This window comes from Alnus glutinosa, chromosome 10, assembly GCF_958979055.1.
Source record: "Alnus glutinosa chromosome 10, dhAlnGlut1.1, whole genome shotgun sequence".
Lineage (NCBI taxonomy): Eukaryota > Viridiplantae > Streptophyta > Magnoliopsida > Fagales > Betulaceae > Alnus > Alnus glutinosa.
This window is the reverse complement of record NC_084895.1, coordinates 22,763,130-22,782,588: the sequence shown is the minus strand read 5'-3', so window position 1 is coordinate 22,782,588 and position 19,459 is coordinate 22,763,130. Positions and strand designations below refer to the sequence as shown.

The 19,459-nt window shown below is 39.2% G+C and overlaps 1 protein-coding gene and 1 pseudogene across 1 annotated transcript; both read left to right on the top strand.

Moving 5' to 3' along the window:
- The first annotated feature begins 226 nt into the window (after positions 1-226).
- On the top strand, positions 227-11,519 carry LOC133880660 (zinc finger BED domain-containing protein RICESLEEPER 1-like). Its single transcript, XM_062319642.1, has 7 exons — positions 227-535; positions 1,082-1,156; positions 7,705-7,756; positions 7,883-8,171; positions 8,283-10,380; positions 10,470-10,922; positions 11,380-11,519. The coding sequence occupies exons 1-6, from the start codon at positions 485-487 to the stop codon at positions 10,518-10,520; spliced, it is 2,616 nt and encodes an 871-aa protein (XP_062175626.1). The 5' UTR covers positions 227-484; the 3' UTR covers positions 10,521-10,922; positions 11,380-11,519.
- LOC133879212 (eukaryotic translation initiation factor 3 subunit I-like) lies at positions 10,642-17,618 on the top strand (annotated as a pseudogene).
- The last annotated feature ends 1,841 nt before the right edge of the window (positions 17,619-19,459 follow it).

Genomic DNA, 19,459 nt, shown 5'->3' with positions numbered 1-19,459 from the left:
TAATGCGTGAGTGACGGGTCTTGGGCAGCCAGAAACGAGTGGCCGGAAGGACTTAAAAAAAAAAAAAAAACGAGGGGTGAATGGGGAGGGAAGGGACTGTTGTCGGACCTCTCGTGTGTGCTCAATGTGTTCTTGGAATTCGCTTAATATGTGTTTTTTTTTTAAATAAAAATAAAAATAAAAATCTAAAATTAAATAATATATCCGACTCCAACACCAAATACTCGAATTTGAGCTCGGTCAGAATTCTCGAGTTCGAGCTCGGTCAAAATGCTCAAGTTCGAACTCGTACATGAATCACACTCTGACGAGCCGAGTTCGAACACAAAGTGAAGGCTAGTGTCAAGCTCGAGGCAGGCAAAAGAAAATTGGAACCGAGAACAAGAGTCCTCTCTATCTCTCGAATACACTTATAAAGTCACAGATCGAGCACAGAGCCCACAGCAAAGGCCAAAAGCTTTCCAGTCATCGTATCAAATTATCAATGGCGGAGAAGAGCTTCAAGCACGTGATCGTCGGTGGCGGTGCCTCAGCTGTGAGTTTCTCGATCATCGGCTCTCGTATTTTTCCTTATTCAATTTCATTTTCACGATCAGATAGTTTTTCTTGTCGTTATATCCGTTTTCCGTTGCAAATTCCAAAGTTTTATTGGATATTGGACCGCTGATGATATTTTGGTTTATGTTCTTGAGCTTGTGGTTTTGGATTTTGAATAGTCGATCTGTACCCTGTAATTTGGTTCTCACTTAATTGGTTTATACTTCACACAGATCTAAATGTCATTTTTTCTCCGATTTTATTTTATTTTTCTCAGCGCGCGTTTTCAGTCAACGATATGCTTTTTATGTTGTTTTTAGCAGTGAAGTATTTCTTATAATGATGGATTTAATTAAATTTAAGCTTGATTTGGCCGAAAATGAAGCGAAGGAAGTATGATACCTTGGATCTCCATTCTCTTTTGGTAATCGAGGAAGTGAAAAATTAGACTCAAATTAGATGTACGTGTTTATCTGTAATAATTTTTGTCTAAATTAATTTTCATGCAAAAATTTGACGTTGTTAAGTCATGTTGACATAATAGGGACATGGAGCTAGGGAATACTTTGCCAAACATGTCCTTAAATCACGCGAGCCGGCGATCATTTCCAAGGAGGCGGTATACTTTCTTATACCTTTATATATATAGTCAATTATCTGGTTAATGTTAAATTCAGTTTGCGAACGCTTTCGATTGTGTGGAAATGTAATGCTACTGAGAAATTAAGGTCAGGTAATTAGTGTTGTTATTGTGGCGTATATTTTGTGCAATTCATGGGCAGAGCAGATAAACAAAAATACTTTAAATGCTCATGTGATGTGTATTTAGGAATAACGTACACGTGTTATTTTGAGCTCAAAATGGATTTTCTTGGAGCCTATGCTCAAATCTTAAATCTACATTAGACTTCTTTCAAAAAAAAAAAAAAAAAAAAAAAATCTACATTAGACTCTGACTGAAGTGTAGCACATTTGTATAGATAGGGAAAATGAAGGTCGTTGCATAGTTTGAACATATTTGAAATTATAGAAATAATGTGATCAACCACAAGAAGATAAGAGGACCTTCTTTAGATTGTAAAGCTTGCGCGTCCAAAAAACAAAGGTAGGAGGGAGGTGTTGAACCTAAATAGCTCTATTAACTACGGGCCTACGGCAATGCAATCTTGTCTTCTCGGCGAGGAAAAGGCAAGACTCACATGCTGCAGCATGTATACCTCATGTGGGTTATGGGTTTGAGGGGTCTTAGGGTTGAGGGTTCATTTGAGTTTCTTCTCGAGGGCAGTTTTGTTTATTTTTGTGTATACTTCATGTGTATGTAGGGGCGTCTTATTTTTTTAATAAAATTTACTACTTATCAAAAAGAAAATGATAGACACCTGTTATGGGCTTGTTAGAGGGGATAGCTGGAAGTAGCCTTGGACAGCATCAGCCCATGATGACGAGGGATCCGGGTAACAGAAGGATACAGCCCGGAGGATAGAAGAATTTCGGTAGCAGAAGAGATCTTCTCTGAGCTTCTAGAATAAGTCCACCTCATCTATGTTAAATTACTGCTTTAGCCCTGTAACAGTGTGCCTAGGAGCATCTTTTATTTGTATTCCTTTTGTTTTGTTTTACGTTTACGTGGAAGGAAGAGCTGGCAATCGGTTAGAATATATTCTAACCGATTGGGTTATTTAAACCAGGAAGGAAGGAGAGCTAGGTAGACTGAGAATAGACTTGAATTGTTCATCCTTCTTGAGAGATCGGGCCTCTCTAAGAGCCCTTATCTTTACTCAATACAACCCAGCTTCCATTCAGCTCGCAATTTCTCATTTTACTCTTAAAACAGCCCTTTACAAGTGGTATCCAGAGCCAGTCCTTCTTACCCATTGCTTCCGCCTTGTTCGTCCCTGCCCAAATTTTTTTTTCTTTCCTGCATGGCTGACGGTACTCGACTCGCTCACCTCACTGAATCCCTCAAAACTTGCCATGACCACATTGCCCAACAAGAAACTACCAATGTCGCTGTCCAGCAGCAGTTAACAGAGCTCACTGACATGTTCCGCACGTTTTTAGCTACCCAGCCCAGACAGCCACCTCCTGACGAGCCACTTCCTTTTCAGCTTCCCTTTGCTCATGGCCGTGCGGACCATCGCTTCCCTGGCCGTGAGGGTCGTGCTGGCCCGGAAGGCCGTGAGGATCGTCTTCGTATCCTTCGACGGCCGGTAGGCCAGGATGGTTGGGATGTGCATGATGATCACCAACTCAGGTTTGAGGATGATTTTCCCGATCGACGTGAGGATCAGTTGTTCCATACTCGTCCTTTCCGTTTAGAGTTTCCACGGTTTGACGGTGACAACCCTGCTAATTGGTCTTACAAGGCGGACCAATTTTTTGAATTCTATCAAACTCCTTTATATCACCGTCTACTCATGGCCTCCTTCCACATGGAGGGTGAGGCTCTTATTTGGTTTCAGGACGCAGACGACGCTGGCCAATTTCCCACTTGGGATGCTTTCCTCCAGGCCCTGCTCACCCGTTTTGGGCCAACTTATGATGACCCGATGGAATCATTGATGCGGCTTCGTCAAGTTTCCACGGTGGCAGAGTATACGTCTCAGTTTGAGGCTTTGTCCAATCGGCTGCGAGGTGTTTCGGAACAGAACAGACTAAGCTGTTTTCTTAGCGGACTAAAGGATGATATCCACCTACCTGTGAGAATGTTACACCCGCCTAATTTGGGGGCGACGTTTGGGTTGGCTAAATTGCAGGAGGAATATCTCCTTACCTTCCGGAAACCCCTCCGTTCTTCATCTTCTTCCTTCTCTTTTGGCCGACATCAATCTTGGGGACAGTCCAGTAGCTCCCCTAGCTCATCTCAGCCCCATACTTCGAGCACTATGGCAATACCAGCCAAAGCTGCTTCCGGGCTACCCATCCAACATATTTCTCCCGCCCAGATGAAAGAGAGACGTGACAAAGGTCTCTGTTATTACTGTGATGACAGGTGGCTTCCGGGACATAAATGTAAATCTCCAAGGTTATTCCTCATGTCCGGATTGGAATTACCTTCGGATGACCCCTCTGATGAAGTTTACTATGACTCTACCGATGTGGTTGATTCGGTTCCAGAATTTGATGTGGTGGAGTGCAAAGATCCGGAAATTTCTATCAGTGCAATTTCTGGTTCTTCAGGGTCCAAATCCATGCGTTTAATGGGAGTGTTGCAGTCACAGGTGGTGAGCATCCTCATTGATTCAGGAAGTACCCACAACTTCCTGGATCCGACTTTCTTGGCCAAAGTACACCTTCCCGTTCTATCTACTCCCAGGCTGCAAGTGAAGATCGCCAATGGGGATACCATTCAATGCTTTGGTCGTGTTTCAGCTGTCTCTCTCAAAGTGCAGGGTCATCCTATTCAGGCAGAGTTTTACCTCATTTCCTTGGGCGGATGTGACATGGTCCTCGGGGTTCAGTGGTTACAAACCCTTGGACCGGTTCTTTGGGATTTTTCCCTTATGACCATGGCGTACTCTTCCAATGGAGTACCGGTCTTGTTAAAAGGATTGGGGCCTATGGAGTTCTCTATGGAGGATGGGGGTCATTTTCTTAAACTCATTTGTGGCACTTCCGACCAATCATGTCCACCATGCCCACCTGATATAAAATCCTTTCTTCTTACCTATAAATCTGCATTTGCTGAACCCACTGACTTTCCACCCCCTCGTTCCCATGACCACAAAATTCCGTTAACTTGTTCCAATCCCATCAATGTTCGAGCTTACCGTTACCCTTACTTCCAAAAGTCTGAAATCGAAAAACTTATCCGAGAAATGTTGTCATCGGGAGTCATTCGCCCTAGCCAAAGCCCATTTTCTGCCCCTGTCCTTCTTGTCCGCAAACCAGATGGTAGTTGGCATCGACTATCGGGCCCTTAATCACAAAACAATCGAGGACAAATTTCCAATTCCGATCATTGACGAATTGCTTGATGAACTTCATGGGGCAGTGGTTTTTTCCAAGTTGGATTTACGTTCGGGATATCACCAAATTAGGATGCATCAAGACGACATTCCTAAGACGGCTTTTCGGACTCACGAGGGACATTATGAGTTCCTCGTCATGCCTTTCGGCCTTACAAACGCACCAGCCAACTTTCAAGGCCTTATGAACGAAATCTTCAAACCGTTTCTCTGACGTTTTGTTCTCGTCTTTTTTGACGACATATTGATCTACAGTAGCTCCAGGACTGACCATTTATTGCATTTGCAAACTGTCCTGCAGGTTTTGGTTCAACATCACTTGTTTGCTAAACTTTCAAAGTGTCGGTTTGCTGTACCTGAGATCGAGTATCTTGGACACCTGATTTCGCAGCAGGGGGTGCGGGCAGACCCTTCTAAGCTGGAAGCTATGGTCTCTTGGCCTATTCCACGCTCCATTAAAGCCTTGCGTGGATTTTTAGGCCTCACCGGGTATTACCGGAAGTTCATTCGCCATTATGGCCTGCTGGCAGCTCCATTATCCGGCCTGTTGAAGAAGAATTCTTTTGTGTGGACTTCAGAGGCTACACAGGCTTTTGAAGCTCTCAAATTGGCAGTCACTTCTCCACCGGTTCTGTGCCTTCCAGACTTTTCCCTTCCATTTGTTATCGAGTGTGATGCAAGTGGCACGGGGTTGGGAGCGGTTTTAATGCAAGAAGGTCGACCTCTTGCTTTCCTTAGTAAAGCTTTGAAAGGTCGAACACTCTTTCTATCCACCTATGAGAAAGAGCTCCTCGCCTTGGTCACCGCTGTTCAAAAATGGCAACCCTATTTGCTTGGGCATCCTTTTATTGTTCGTACTGACCACCAGGCCCTTAAGTTTCTATTAGAGCAGTAGGTCGGTACCATGGCCCAGCAACGTTGGTTGACAAAGCTCTTGGGATACGATTTTGTCATCGAGTTTAAAATTGGCCGAGATAACAAGGTCGCCGATGCTTTATCAAGGCAAGGGGATGAGGAGTCTAACCAGGAGGAATTCTCAGCTTCTTTGATTTCCTTTCCTACTCCGGATTGGATTGCAAACTTAAAATCCTCTTACATTGGTGACAAGAAGGCCCAAACTCTTTTGGAGGAATTCCGGAAGGGTATACCCACTTCTAATGGATTCACTCTCCAGCAAGGCTTACTTCTCTGTAAGGGTTGTCTCTGGCTTGTCAAAGGATCTCCCTTTCAAAATCAAATTTTGGAGTATATTCACTCCAATCCAACATCAGGTCATTCAGGTTATCATAAAACCCTTGCCCGCGCTAAGACCAACTTCATTTGGAAAGGAATGAAGTCAGACATCAAGGCTTTTGTCCGTGAATGCCGGGTGTGCCAGGAGAATAAGCATGAAACTGTTTTACCGGCAGGATTACTACAGCCATTACCCATTCCCTCTCGGGTATGGTCGGACATCTCTCTCGATTTTATTGAAGGTCTCCCAAAATCTAATGGTTTTTCAGTTATTTTGGTGGTGGTGGACCGATTGACCAAATATGGCCATTTCATTCCATTGGCTCATCCTTTTTCTGCCTCACAAGTAGCTCAAGTCTTTCTCGCCAATATTTTTAAGTTGCACGGTATGCCAGCTACCATTGTCTCGGATAGAGACCCTACATTTACAAGCTCGTTTTGGCGAGAGCTTTTCCGCTTGCAGGGCAGCACTCTGGCCTTCAGCTCAGCTTACCACCCGCAGTCGGATGGACAAACTGAGGCCCTCAATAAGTGCCTCGAAACTTACCTCCGTTGCTACGCGGGGGCCAAACCTAAAGCTTGGAGCACTTGGCTACCATTGGCAGAGTGGTAGTACAACACCAGCCACCACTCTTCCGCAGGGTACACTCCCTTTGAAGCCGTCTACGACTACGCGCCACCAGCCCTCCTTTCCTATGTCCCGGGCACCTCGGCAAATTTGGCTGTTGATTCTCAGTTAAGGGACCGCACAACGGTACTTACATTGCTCAAAGAACATTTACATCACGCCCAAAACCGCATGAAAACTTATGCAGACAAACATAGATCAGATCGTCAATTTAATGTGGGGGATTGGGTGTACCTGAGGCTCCAACCATATAGGTAGAAATCAGTGGCTATGCGGAAACATCTCAAACTTTCACCTCGATTTTTTGGTCCCTTTAAAGTTTTGAGCAGAGTTGGCACTGTGGCTTACTGCCTAGAACTTCCACCAGAATCTCGCATACACCCTGTTTTTCATGTCTCGTGTTTGAAGAAAAAAATAGGCCTATCTTCATCCCCGTTATCCACACTGCTTCCTGTGGATACTAACGGCGAGATCTGTCCGGAACCGAAGCTCATTGTGAATCGTCGCGTGATCAAACACCAGGGCCGCGCAGCGACAGAGGTCTTGGTCCGTTGGCGGGGTGCTTTAGTTGAAGATGACACTTGGGAGCTCTTGTGGACTCTACAGAAACAATACCTGCACCTTGTGGGCAAGGTGCTTTAATGGGGGAGGCCTTGTTATGGGCCTGTTAGAGGGGATAGTCGGAAGTAGCCTTGGACAGCATCAGCCCATGATGACAAGAGGGATCCGGGTAACAGAAGGATACAGCCCGGAGGATAGAAGAATTTCGGTAGCAGAAGAGATCTTCTCTGAGCTTCTAGAATAAGTCCACCTCATCTATGTTAAATTACTGCTTTAGCCCTGTAACGGTGTGCCTAGGAGCATCTTTTATTTGTATTCCTTTTGTTTTGTTTTACGTTTACGTGGAAGGAAGAGCTGGCAATCGGTTAGAATATATTCTAACCGATTGGGTTATTTAAACCAGGAAGGAAGGAGAGCTAGGTAGACTGAGAATAGACTTGAATTGTTCATCCTTCTTGAGAGATCGGGCCTCTCTAAGAGCCCTTATCTTTACTCAATACAACCCAGCTTCCATTCAGCTCGCAATTTTTCATTTTACTCTTAAAACAGCCCTTTACAACACCCGTGACCCCAATTAGATTTAAGTGCATGAATTCAATTTTAACCACTTAAGTATATTCGAAATTTGAAGGCATTGGCAAAGCAACCTTCAATTTTATGCTACTTGCTTAACTTTCGAAACTGTTTTAATTACTACTACTTGCTACTTGCTTAAGTTTACCTCTTGAGTAAACTTATATGGGACTTCTGCTAATTTCTTCTTTCTTATACTTCCAGGTGGCTCCTTATGAACGTCCAGCACTACGGAAAGCTTGCCTTTTCCCTAAGTGTAAGGAGCATTGTTCATAACTTAACTTGTTCAACTTAAGTTAAATCTAAGACATATTTAGTGTTGCACATCTGGCCTTTTACTTGCATTTAAGTTAAATCGAAGACATAGTGTTGTATTTTCCAGCTCGGGGTTTGTTCGTCCTGTTTTTCTCGTCTCGGTTTTCTTGTCTACGTTCCCCCTTACAGGGCTTCGATTACTCCAATATCCGAAGCTCACGTTTCCAGAATCTTGAAACTCCAAAAGCACGGCTCACCACGCATGTCTTCCACTCCAATAGCTCAAGACATAGAAACCAATTCTGGTCCCTGCTTCCTGCGGCCCTTGCAGTCTCAGCTGGGGCACTTGCTGTTCCACTTGCCCTTCAACACCAACCAGGCCCTTCACTCTACGATGTTGGTGAAACTAGTGCTAGGTGGGTTTTTTTTCTTCTTCTTCTTCTTCTTTGGTTTTAAGATAAGAAATGATTCTTCTTGAGAATATTGGTTGACAAATGGGTTTCATTACTTACTGTTCTTTTGGGTAGTAATGGTGTGGGAAAAGGATCGCACCAGGACCCTCGAAAACGACAAAAAGACATTATTCGTCATCAAGCGGAGGCTATACGTCTTCAACTTGCTTCAATTATAAAGGATGTGGAAGAGGATTCTTTAGAAATTAGTCTTGATTCTATTGTTGAAGCAATTGTTGAGCTGGTTCAAAATACTGCTGCTACTCCTACTAATGAGGATCCAAATGAAGGAGGCGCGCAAAAGAATGCATATGAAAGAAAGTTGAAGAGGAAGGGCTCAAAAGTGTGGGATGATTTTTCAAAAGTTGAGGTAGGAGGTGTAAAAATGAATCAATGCAAACGGTGTAATAAGAATTTCACCCAATCAAAATCAGGCTCTACAACTTCCTTGAGTAGACACTTGGAGATATGTTTGGAGCACAAAAACTCAAAAAAGATACAGAAGATTTTGTCGGTTGATGGTACCGAGTCTGGTGGTGTAAGCACCACATTAAATTTTCAATTTGATGAAAGTAAGGTGAGAGAACTTTTTTCTCACATGATCCTCCTCTGCCATGAGTATCCTTTTAGAATTGCGGAGCATGTCGTGTTTAATAAATTTATGAAGGCTTGCACACCGCATTGGCGAGAAATTTCTCAAGCTACTACTGAAAGTCTTTGCTTTGCCACCTACGAATCAGAAAAGACGAAATTGAAAGCTTCAATAAATAAGGTTCCCAAAGTTCACATCACAACTGACATGTGGACTTCTTGTCAAAAATATTTGTATATGGTTGTGACATGTCATTTCATAGATTCTAAATGGCATTTAAATAGCCGTGTGTTAAACATCTGCAATATTCCAACTCCACAATCCGGAGATCTTATTGCTGACGCCCTTCTTAAATGTTTTAGAGACTGGGGTATTGAGAAAAAAATTTATTCAATCTCCGTAGACAATGCAGAGTCAAATGATGTAGCATTGAACCACTTTAGAGTTGATGGGGGGCTGCTGTTTCACGTGCGCTGCTGTGCGCATATAATTAATTTGATGGTTCATGATGGTCTTGGTGAGATTGGAGAGATTGTTGATTGTGTGAGGGACGGTATCAAATACTTGGTAGCATCGGAGGGAAGTTTAATGCAATTTAGTGGAATTGCAAAGAGCTTGCAATTGTCTTCCAAGAAGCTGTTTTTGGATGTACCTACTCGTTGGAATAGCACGCATTTGATGTTAACAACTGCTTGCGAGTTTAGGGAGGTGTTTTCTAGGTATAGATGCATAGATCAACAATTTACTTGGGTGTTATCGGATGAGGATTGGGCTAAAGTTGAATCTGTGTGTGAACTTTTGAAGGTTTTCAACGGAGTAATCAAGATTATATCTGAGAGTGACTATCCAACATCAAATTTATTCCTTCCTGAAATTTGTAATCTGAAATTCGTCCTAACCCAGAAATGTGATGATCAAAATGACTACATCAGATCCATGACACGAAGAGTGATAGCCAAGTTTGATAAATACTTTAGTGAGAACTGTTTGATCATGGCAATTGCAGCAATTTTGGACCCAAGGTTTAAGATGACGTTGATAGAATTTTACTTTTTAAAGATCTATGAAGAGGCTGAAGCTCAAGAGAATATTGAATATGTCCAAAAAATTTTGAATTGGATATATGATTTGTATGTTATTAAACATAATTCAAATCTTGTGCAACCGAATCTTGCAAGCAATGCTCAAGAATGCTCTTCAAGTAATTGTCCAATCAGTGCAGTTGATCAGAGTGGTCTGCAACGTTACCAATCATTCCTCAAAAGTGATAATACGGTGTATCAACCTGTTAAATCAGAATTAGATACATATCTTGAGGAGAGTATATGTACAGATATGAGTTTGGAATTTAATGCCTTGGACTGGTGGAAAATAAATACCTATAGGTATCGTATTTTGTCTGAAGTTGCAAGAGATATTTTGTCAATACCAATTAGTACTGTAACTTTGGAGTCTACTTTTAGTGCTGGAGGAAGAGTTATAGATCCTCACATAGCTTCATTATCAACTGAGACAGTTCAGAAGTTATTATGTGGGGTAGATTGGGTTGGATCAATGTATGGGCTTAAAAAGAAGTTCGCAGTGAGTTTCTTCTTTTTTTCCTAACTGTGTCTGTTAATTTAATTTTGCTTTTTACATTGTACTAATTACTCCTTTATTTTTTATGTTAGGAGGATCATAATAAGGTGGTGGTAACTTTGCTAGAACCAGAAGCAAATTAATTGATAGTGTTTTTATTTATTTTTTTAAGTGTTGTAATGTTACTATATATTTTGGTCTGGAGACTATGTTGGACAATGTTATTTTGTTGAAGATCTTGTACAATATTATTTTGTTGGAGGCATGAAGACTCAAGGTAATTTATGATTTCCTATTTAATGATTTAGGCACATTAAATTGTGTATTATTAAACCTCCCTTGACATTTTTACCAAGTATATAGCACTTGTGTAAGTAATGCAAGGGAGTTTAAATTAACTCAGTTTTTTTTCTTTTCTTTTCTTTTTTGTGTGTGTTACAGGTGATAGGACCGTGGATTTGTCTTATAGGAGTACACATAATTGCTTCATATATATATAATTATATATATATGAATTTCTTCAATTTTTCCTATTAAACTAAATGGTGAGTTTGAATCTTTCTTGCTTAAGTCGTGGGACTTCCGGACTTGTGTTGTTTGTTGATATTGTTGTACAAATACAATTAGGCTTTAGCCAATTAGGTAGTACCGTAGTCTGCTTCTGTTGGTGGGACTGGCAATCTATCATGGAAATTGAAGGAGTATATAGTAGAGAGTTGGCTTTTTTCACCTATTATAACTTTTATTGCTGGAGATGGCCTTATAGATTTAATAGTGACTTTGAGACATCCTTCTTAGAGATTTGAAAGTGACTTGAGACCTTCTCTTGATAAAAGGGTGGCTTGCAAGTTGCAACCACCCATCTGCTTCTTTTTTTTTTTTTTTTTTTCTTCTACTTCTTTTCTTTTTTCTTTTTGAAAAGTGTAGAATTTTAATTTTATACAGACTCCATAAAAATAAAGAAATAAAAATTGACAGAATTTGTGTATAATTCGATGGTAGGATCGATTGATAATGAAGACAAATTCTCGTTACGGTTACGTGATTTTTCTCCTCCTTGGAACTCTGCGTGAAAGCGATGAGGCCGACACACCCCCACCCCCACCGTCTGGTTGGCCGACAACGGCGACCGCCTCGGCTCCTACCGCGGCCACAACGGCGCAGTCTGGTGCTGCGACGTCTCAAGCAAGTCCCTCTCGCTCTCTGATTCATTCACTGCATGTTCTTTGGTTTTCTGTAATAAAAATTTGTTTGGTTTTTTGAAATATAGGGGATTCCATGACGCTGATCACGGGGAGCGCAGATCAGACGGCGAAGGTTTGGAATGTGCAAACTGGGGAGCAATTGTTCACTTTCAATTTCGGCTCTCCGGCCAGGGCTGTGGACCTCGCGGTCGGGGATCAGCTCGCCGTCATTACCACCGATCCATTCATGGACTCTCCTTCCGCCATTCACGTTAAAATCATCGCCAGAGACCCTGCTGACCGTAAGCTTTATTATGCTCCGTTTCATGAATTTATGCTCGAAAGGGCTAATTGTAGTTGGTTTGTCGAGTCAATGTCAATTTCTTTTACCAATAAAATCCACGTTTTTGGCATATGTTTTGTGTATCAAACGGGTGATAGTTGTATAGCTGATGTAATTTATTGAGGAATATATGTGAGTGGTTCGTGGATAGTTCTTGAGATGTAGGATATTAGAGTCTAGTTTAGGAGAATTGCATGTGGTAAGTCTTAGATTAACCGTTACTTTGATTTTCCTATACGTTGTAGTATTTTTTGGAATTCTTTACCAAGAACACCGAGTTTTATCATTGTTTTTTTTCCCTGACAAAAAAGGGTAGGGCATAACCGGGCGCTGGAACTCCCTGCCTAGACCCATAGCGGTACTCATAGTACTATTTTATCCGCTGGGCATCAGTCAGGAGGGACCAGATGAGCCGGCAACCTTGTCATTGTTCATTGCTTAGCTGAATAAGTTGCAGTGATATGTCCTGATTGCTTAATTTGATCCTTTGCATTACTTGTTTTAGGTTTCAGAACAGGCCCTTATATCAAAGTTTGGTCTGAATTATTCATCAAAAAAGAACTGGCCCTTATATCAAACGAATTGGATAATCTTTATTTTTTATTTTTGTTCCCTGCAATTTTGTTTTGAATTGATATAGCATGTGAATAACTGTTATCCAGTACCATTGCATTTTTATACTATAAAAGTTTGGTCTTGCAATCTTGGGTTCCTTGACTCTTTAGCTGCATTGCTTTGAATGAAGATCTTAGAGGAATGCTATGTGTTTCTGTATCGTAAGATCTTTGGAAGCTTTAATATCTCAAATGAGCTTTTTGCCGACTTAAAATCATCAATCATTCATGTTGCAGAGACTGGTGAATCTGTTCTTACGATCAAGGGTCCTCAGGGAAGAATTAATAGCTAGAGCTGTTTGGGGTCCTCTGAATACGACAATCATAAGTGCTGGAGAAGATGCTCTGGTTCGTATATGGGATTCTGAGGTAAGTGACTGTATGAATTTGATGGTTGCCTTGTTATCTTCAAAGAAATCGTTTTGGTGGTGCTTTGGTTACAGTTAGCATTTCACTATTTGTGACTGCTATTCTTTGGGTTCATGTTGGGTTTCTTCAAAGTGCAACGTAAGTTTTAGTTTGCTCGTTACTCTTCAGTGACTCCATTTTGGCTATCGTTCTTCTCTGAAGTTTATTTGATTAACATTTATATTGGCTGTGCTCTTTTTTTCTTTTAATCAAACGTGCAGACGGGAAAACAGCTTAAAGAGTCAGACAAGGAATCTGGCCACAAAAAAACAATTACGGCACTTACAAAATCTGTAGATGGTTCTCATTTCCTCACTGGTTCACTTGATAAATCTGATAAGGCACTGTTCTCACAATCCATTTATTCCATTCTTTTTGTTTTATTTTTTATATATATTTTAAAATCTTCTTCATGACTTGTGGTTTATCTGTCTTTCTACCTGTTTCTTATTTGTTTTCTTGCGGATATTTAGCTTTGGGACATAAGGACATTGACTCTTATCAAGACGTATGTGACCGAGCGCCGATTTCTCCACTTCTTGATCATGTATGTAATGCTTTTTAAAATGCAAAGTTTTGCACTCATGACATTACCATCATGCATCTATGCATTATGACTACATTGTATGACCTTTATTTAAATATGATGGCCCTGACGGGGTTCAGCATTGTATTGAAAGTGTTATGTTTTTGTTTTGGGTTTTGAAGAGGCCTTTGTTCTATTTGCAACTGAGCATAGTCCTAGTTGATATCTTCCGACAGATATACTGTGAAAATTGATGAATCTTTTTGCTTTCTTTTGCTTTTCAAACACCTGGATTCTGAAAATACAATAGTTTACATATTGGGGTGAACTTATTTAAAGTAATGTCTTAACATATTTTTATATTATATTTCAGCATATTTGGAGCTCTGCCAAGTTTTGTAACAGAACTTGCCCCATCTTGTATGTTTTGATTGCATGTTTTTATGTATGGTAATTGTACATAGACAATGAATAGCATAAACGTGGAATCATAAGATTTGGCATGAAATATTGTAAAGTATAACTAAATTACACGAGAGATACTGGTTGAAAACCAATCAAATAGGAGAACATTATCCTTATCTATACTCCCCCATTCTTATTTCGTTAGTCTCATAATCGTCTCTGGGATTTCAGAAGTTGTTTGTCTACTTACTACAGAGTATCGATTACCGTATTATCCTCAATTTTGGAATTAAAGCCAAATAAAATGAAAAAGAATGGGTAATTAAGAAGTTTTTCTTGTATGTGAAATGCTTTATATCTTTGTAAAGTCGGCTTTTGAGAGGACAGAATGGGATAGAGGGAGTAGTATTTAATGTTGTTATGCATTCGTGAAGTCAAATAGCAGTGTCATTTGAACCAGTGATATTGCTTGCTTACCTCACAAAGTTTTCTTAGAAATTCAAATCAATTCTGTTGCTACTTCAAACCAAGAACCTGCTATTTCACTAAAAATGTTGTTGAGGATGTAAGATCTAAACTGAAATGATGAAATGTTTAGAGAAATTATTAAGGATTCATTAGATGGAACACCTTAATGTTGGTCATAGAAACATTGGTGACATATGTTAGTGTACTCGTTAGAAACCTGCGTGAATATTAGGTTGAATTGTGATGTGAGTGCAAAGTGTCAATATCTCACTTGGGCATGGGGGTCATTGTATTAATCCTTCAATAAATGTGAACTTTAGTATGGTTTGCTGATTGAGGAACAATGAATGTATCTCTTTATCACTCTTTTTTGCACGACTATAATCTTAGTAAAGCACTTTATTTTGCTGCATTAATGCCCTCATCACTTCTTATGTTCCTTGCTTTTATATTTTATTTTTTACATGGACTGTTAAATGTATGCTTAAGTTTTGTTATTTGAAATTCAGATTTGAATAGTATTATATAATCTACAGATTTTCTTTTCCCATACTATACTCGTGTTTGTGAGTGGGTAAATTATGTTGGTAAAGCAAATTGTACATTTAAGGATTATTTTGATTAGGAAGAGGAAATATGAAGTAGCACTCATTTTGAATGTGATTTGATTGGGCTGGAATTTGAAAGTTTTGAATGAAATTGCAACTTGGATAAAGCAATTGGGTGGTTTTAGATGGTGGATTGTGAAAGTCCTTAGCTTTCTGGTAAAGTCTTCGGCCGATTGTTGATGACTTGGGACTGGATGACACCTTCATGATTGGTAGGGGTGGAAGTCATCAATGATCTTTGGACCAAATGACATTTCTTGCCCACATAAAAAAGAGTTGGGTGGTGAATTAAGTCATTGATTCAATCCTATATGAGAACATGCTTGTGTTTACCTATCAATGATATAATGATTGTTATAAAGTTTCTTGTCGTTCAGCTACTCTAGTTTGATGTTATATGCAAGTCCTTCAACAGTTGACCACGAGTATGTGGGATTGGTAGCAGGTTTATTACAACATTATAGCTTGAAGTCAACTTAAACAACCAAGCAACCTTGACAACTTCCATTCAAAATTTATATGCCCAAATTGTTCAGGCTTGAGTGTTCAAGTTGTGTTAAGGGTTTGGACTATGGTTGGACCTTTCATTAGTTAGTATTTCAATGGGGAGTTTAGTGCTATTTATGTTATTAGTGATGAACATAAATTTAATTTTAGGAATTTTGAACTCTCAACTTAGGTTAAATCATGTTACTTTGAGGATGGAAGTAGTTTCGTGGTTCTTTAAGATAGCTCTAAAGGTTCTCTCTTCTGAGGTTCTGAGTTTATTGACTTTGGGTTAAAAACCTTCAATTATGCAGATGGATATGATTTTGTGGTACTTTGAGGTGAAGGCTCTTTGTCATTTGATGTGTTGGGATTGAAGAATTATCAACCTAGTCTAGGTTGTTGTCAAGGTTAAACACACTCACATACAAAAGGTGAACTTTTGTGCGCTTGTTTTTTTTTTTTTTTTTTTTTTTTTTTGTGGGGAGGGGAGTGAGTGTTACAAAATGTTTCTGGCAGTGTTAGGTTCTTATACAATTCCAGGCCATGTGTGGTTTGATTGGTTTATATTTCTTATTTATGCATTTACATCATTTTACATCATCTAATCCATTTCAATGCCTTTATGCTTTATTTCTTAGGTGGTGCTTGGAGGTGGTCAAGATGCATCTAATGTCACGACTACTGATCATTGTGCTGGAAAATTTGAGGCTAAATTCTTTGAGAAGGTAGAATCATATTTTCATTAAAGTTCTCTAATAATATAACAGTCCGTGGCTGTTTAGTCTCCTCAGTATATGATGTACTCTCATTTTCATATGCGTAGATTCTTCAAGAAGAAATTTGAGGTGTGAAAGGGCATTTTGGACTGATAAATGCTCTGGCGTTCAACCCTGATGGAAAAAGGTTTTTTTTTTTCTTTTCTTTTCTTTTCTAGCAAATTAAGTTTTCTAAATTAGTGTTGACTAAAGGCTCCTTGTCTTGCCCCGAGTAAATTTTTTCATAAATAATCAATTAAAAATACCTAAAATATTAAATCGTCAAAATCTGCCACAAACATAAGCTCTGAGCTCTATGAACACTAAGAAGGATTTCATGCTACAAAAGCATATGTCTCCTTAGAACGTAACATTGATTTATATAACTCGCATGTGTCTACTTGAGTGAGATGAATTCAAATGGATATAGACCGAACGATGAAATTGAAAATGCTTAAATTTGAAGGGTGACATTGGCGCAATTGGAAGATTTGACCAAATTGAAACATTATCTAATGTTGAAGAAGCACAATTGTACTTTACCTTAATATGTATAAAATGCAGGGATATTTGGGTGGAAACTTATGATAATAGCGATAGGTTATGTTTATATAGGTGTTCTGGTATATGTATCAGGTCTATGAGTCTTTAGGTTATTTGCATACATAAATATGTATCTGTCTTAAATTGGGTTGTAACTTAGGCTGGTGGAGACTTTTTTGAAGTAGTACTAACTGTTTTCTTGGTAGTATTGGTATCTTTAAAGGTCTTATAAAAAAAAGTAGTATTGGTATCTTTAAAGGTAGAGAGAGTATTGTGTGATGGTCGTTTTGGATCTCTAGTGAAGGAATAGGAGTTAAATCAATATTCTCAAGTTTCCCATAGAAATGGAATGGCATGCATCAATCTATAATTGGCTTATGCACATTTCGTATTTTTGCTGCTTTTCTGTAATCATTTGTTGAAACCAGTCGTATTCAATTGTTCAGTTTAAATCAAGGCACATTCTATTTCTCCTATTAGTGGTAGTTCTATTAGCCTTCACTTTAAATGCTTTTGTAATCTGATTGACCAAAATTGCCCTATATACAATTTGGAGGAAATTTGTATCGTTTAAATGACATGATGTCTTGAATTAAAATTTAAATTTTGTAGCTCTTACCTATTTGATATTTTTCAACTTATAGTTTCTCAAGCGGAGGCGAAGATGGTTATGTACGGTTGCATCACTTTGACCCCGATTACTTCCACATCAAGATCTAGATTTTGAGCATAAGACTTTCACATTGATTGAATGGTGTGGCTGTTTAATGCCACCCAACAGAGAAGCTTGGAAATTGGAAAGTGTAATGATGTTATCACTTGGGATGATTTTCTCACACAAGTATCTCACTGAAAATGTCAACAATTGAGAGAATGACTTGAGAATGATTTCCCCTTCTTGAGGGTTTTTTTTTTTTTTTTTTTTTTTTTTTTTTTTTTTTTATCATTATTATTTATTTTATGAAATCATCCATTAAAATTAGAATCGAGTTTTGGTGGTTCTTGGAAATAAACTTAATTTTCCTTCTTCAGCAATAATTTTGTAGGGTAGGTGTGATGGATGAAGCAATGCTTAATTAATATTTTGCATGTTGGAACACAGTTTTGTAGAAGATGTAATATTAATTTTATCTATACAGATGATCGTCGTTTTTAAAGTTATCTCCAAGAAGATGTTCATTATCTTACCTGTTATTAGTTCTCTGTCTTGATATTTCCATGTCATAGCATTTTAGTCTTTTATTTTTGGAGAAAAAACTGAAGGCAGCAGCAGTTTGTTCTCTTTGATACATGTTATGGTTATTTATTTACTTACTAAATCTAAATGGCAATTACTATGGGAATTATGCTAACTTATTTCAGCATCCACCGAAGTTGACTCTCTAGTTATATTTCTATTATTTTTTTCAAAATGCAAAAAGATACATAGAGAACTGGATTAAATGTTGACCACATGTGAGCTATTGCATCTCGATCATGTTTCGCTTTTAGTATATATGCCTTAATTAGGACATTACTCTGCAGAATCTCCTTAGGCCTTGATGCTTTTGTCAGATTAACTAAGCTACTTCGTCTCTATTAAGAACCAAATAGAGGTGATCATGGGGAATGATCATGCAGACTTCGCCAAAGAACTTTTTTTTGGGTCAATGCAGCTGTAATTTGCCATAGATGCCGGACAATTTAGCGTCTTAGTTTTGTAGAAGAGAAAGATATATCTTTATTAGTGTATCAGTTTTCTTAGTAGAAATGCTAATTTTCTAAGAACAACCCTGTATACTGGACTGAGTTTGTCATAAAATGCGGTTTTGAGCTCGTAAGTCTTCTAGAAACTGTCCAAAATCTTGCGGAAAGTACGTAATTTTTGGGCAAGACAATAAATATTGCCAACGGAATGAGCTTTTTGCCCTCCACAAGTTTTCGGGAGGTATCCGATTTGCGGGACAAAAACGTCATTATGTATTATGCCAATGATAATTTTTGTCCCCAAAATGCATTTGCACAGTGAAATAAATATATCACAAGGGTAAAAGAAAAACAGAAGAAAAAAAAAAATTATAAAGGAAACTTTTGCAGGACACAAGCATGCAGTAATTTTATATAACTATGAAACGAATATTAGAGCAAAAATTTATTATAAAATCAGATTCTCAATGGGCTTTTGGATATTCCCACCCAAACAGCCCACGCGCGTGCGCGTGTTGGTAGCACAATCACTTTGTAGGTAAAGAAACGAGTTAAGGAGGGTCACTTACTGTGCATACCACGCTCAGTGCCATACGTGCATGTGAAGTTGGCAATGAGACGCACTATATGGTGAGCACGCGCCACCTCCTCCACGGTGTCGAACGTTCCCAGACCCAATACGGCCAAGTATCTTGCCCGTCTCGGCATAGAAACGTTGCGAAATGGAAAAAAAATTGAGTGTTCGGGCTTCACAATAACTTCCTCGCCCCTGAAACAAAAGTTTCTTAGATCCCTCACCGGTATCACTCCCTCACGAAGTGGAAGCACCACTGGAGGAAGAATACCCCAAGACCCAAGGCACTCATTCAAAAACCAAAAGAATACCAGGAAATCACAGTAAAACACCATATATATATATATATATATATTCATTCAAAAAAGAAAAGCAAAGAAAGAAAGAAAGAAACAACACAACATCACGACGAAACACACTATTCAAACATTCAGACTAATCATAAAAAATGTTAAGAAAGTGTTACGCTGAGGCGTGCA

Excerpts from the sequence above, each read along its gene's own strand:
- LOC133880660 (XM_062319642.1), top strand. The coding sequence starts at position 485 with ATGGCGGAGAAGAGCTTCAAGCACGTGATCGTCGGTGGCGGTGCCTCA. Across the intron at positions 536-1,081 it reads TCGGTGGCGGTGCCTCAGCT|GGACATGGAGCTAGGGAATA; the intron begins GTGAGTTTCTCG and ends TTGACATAATAG. Across the intron at positions 1,157-7,704 it reads CGATCATTTCCAAGGAGGCG|GTGGCTCCTTATGAACGTCC; the intron begins GTATACTTTCTT and ends TTATACTTCCAG.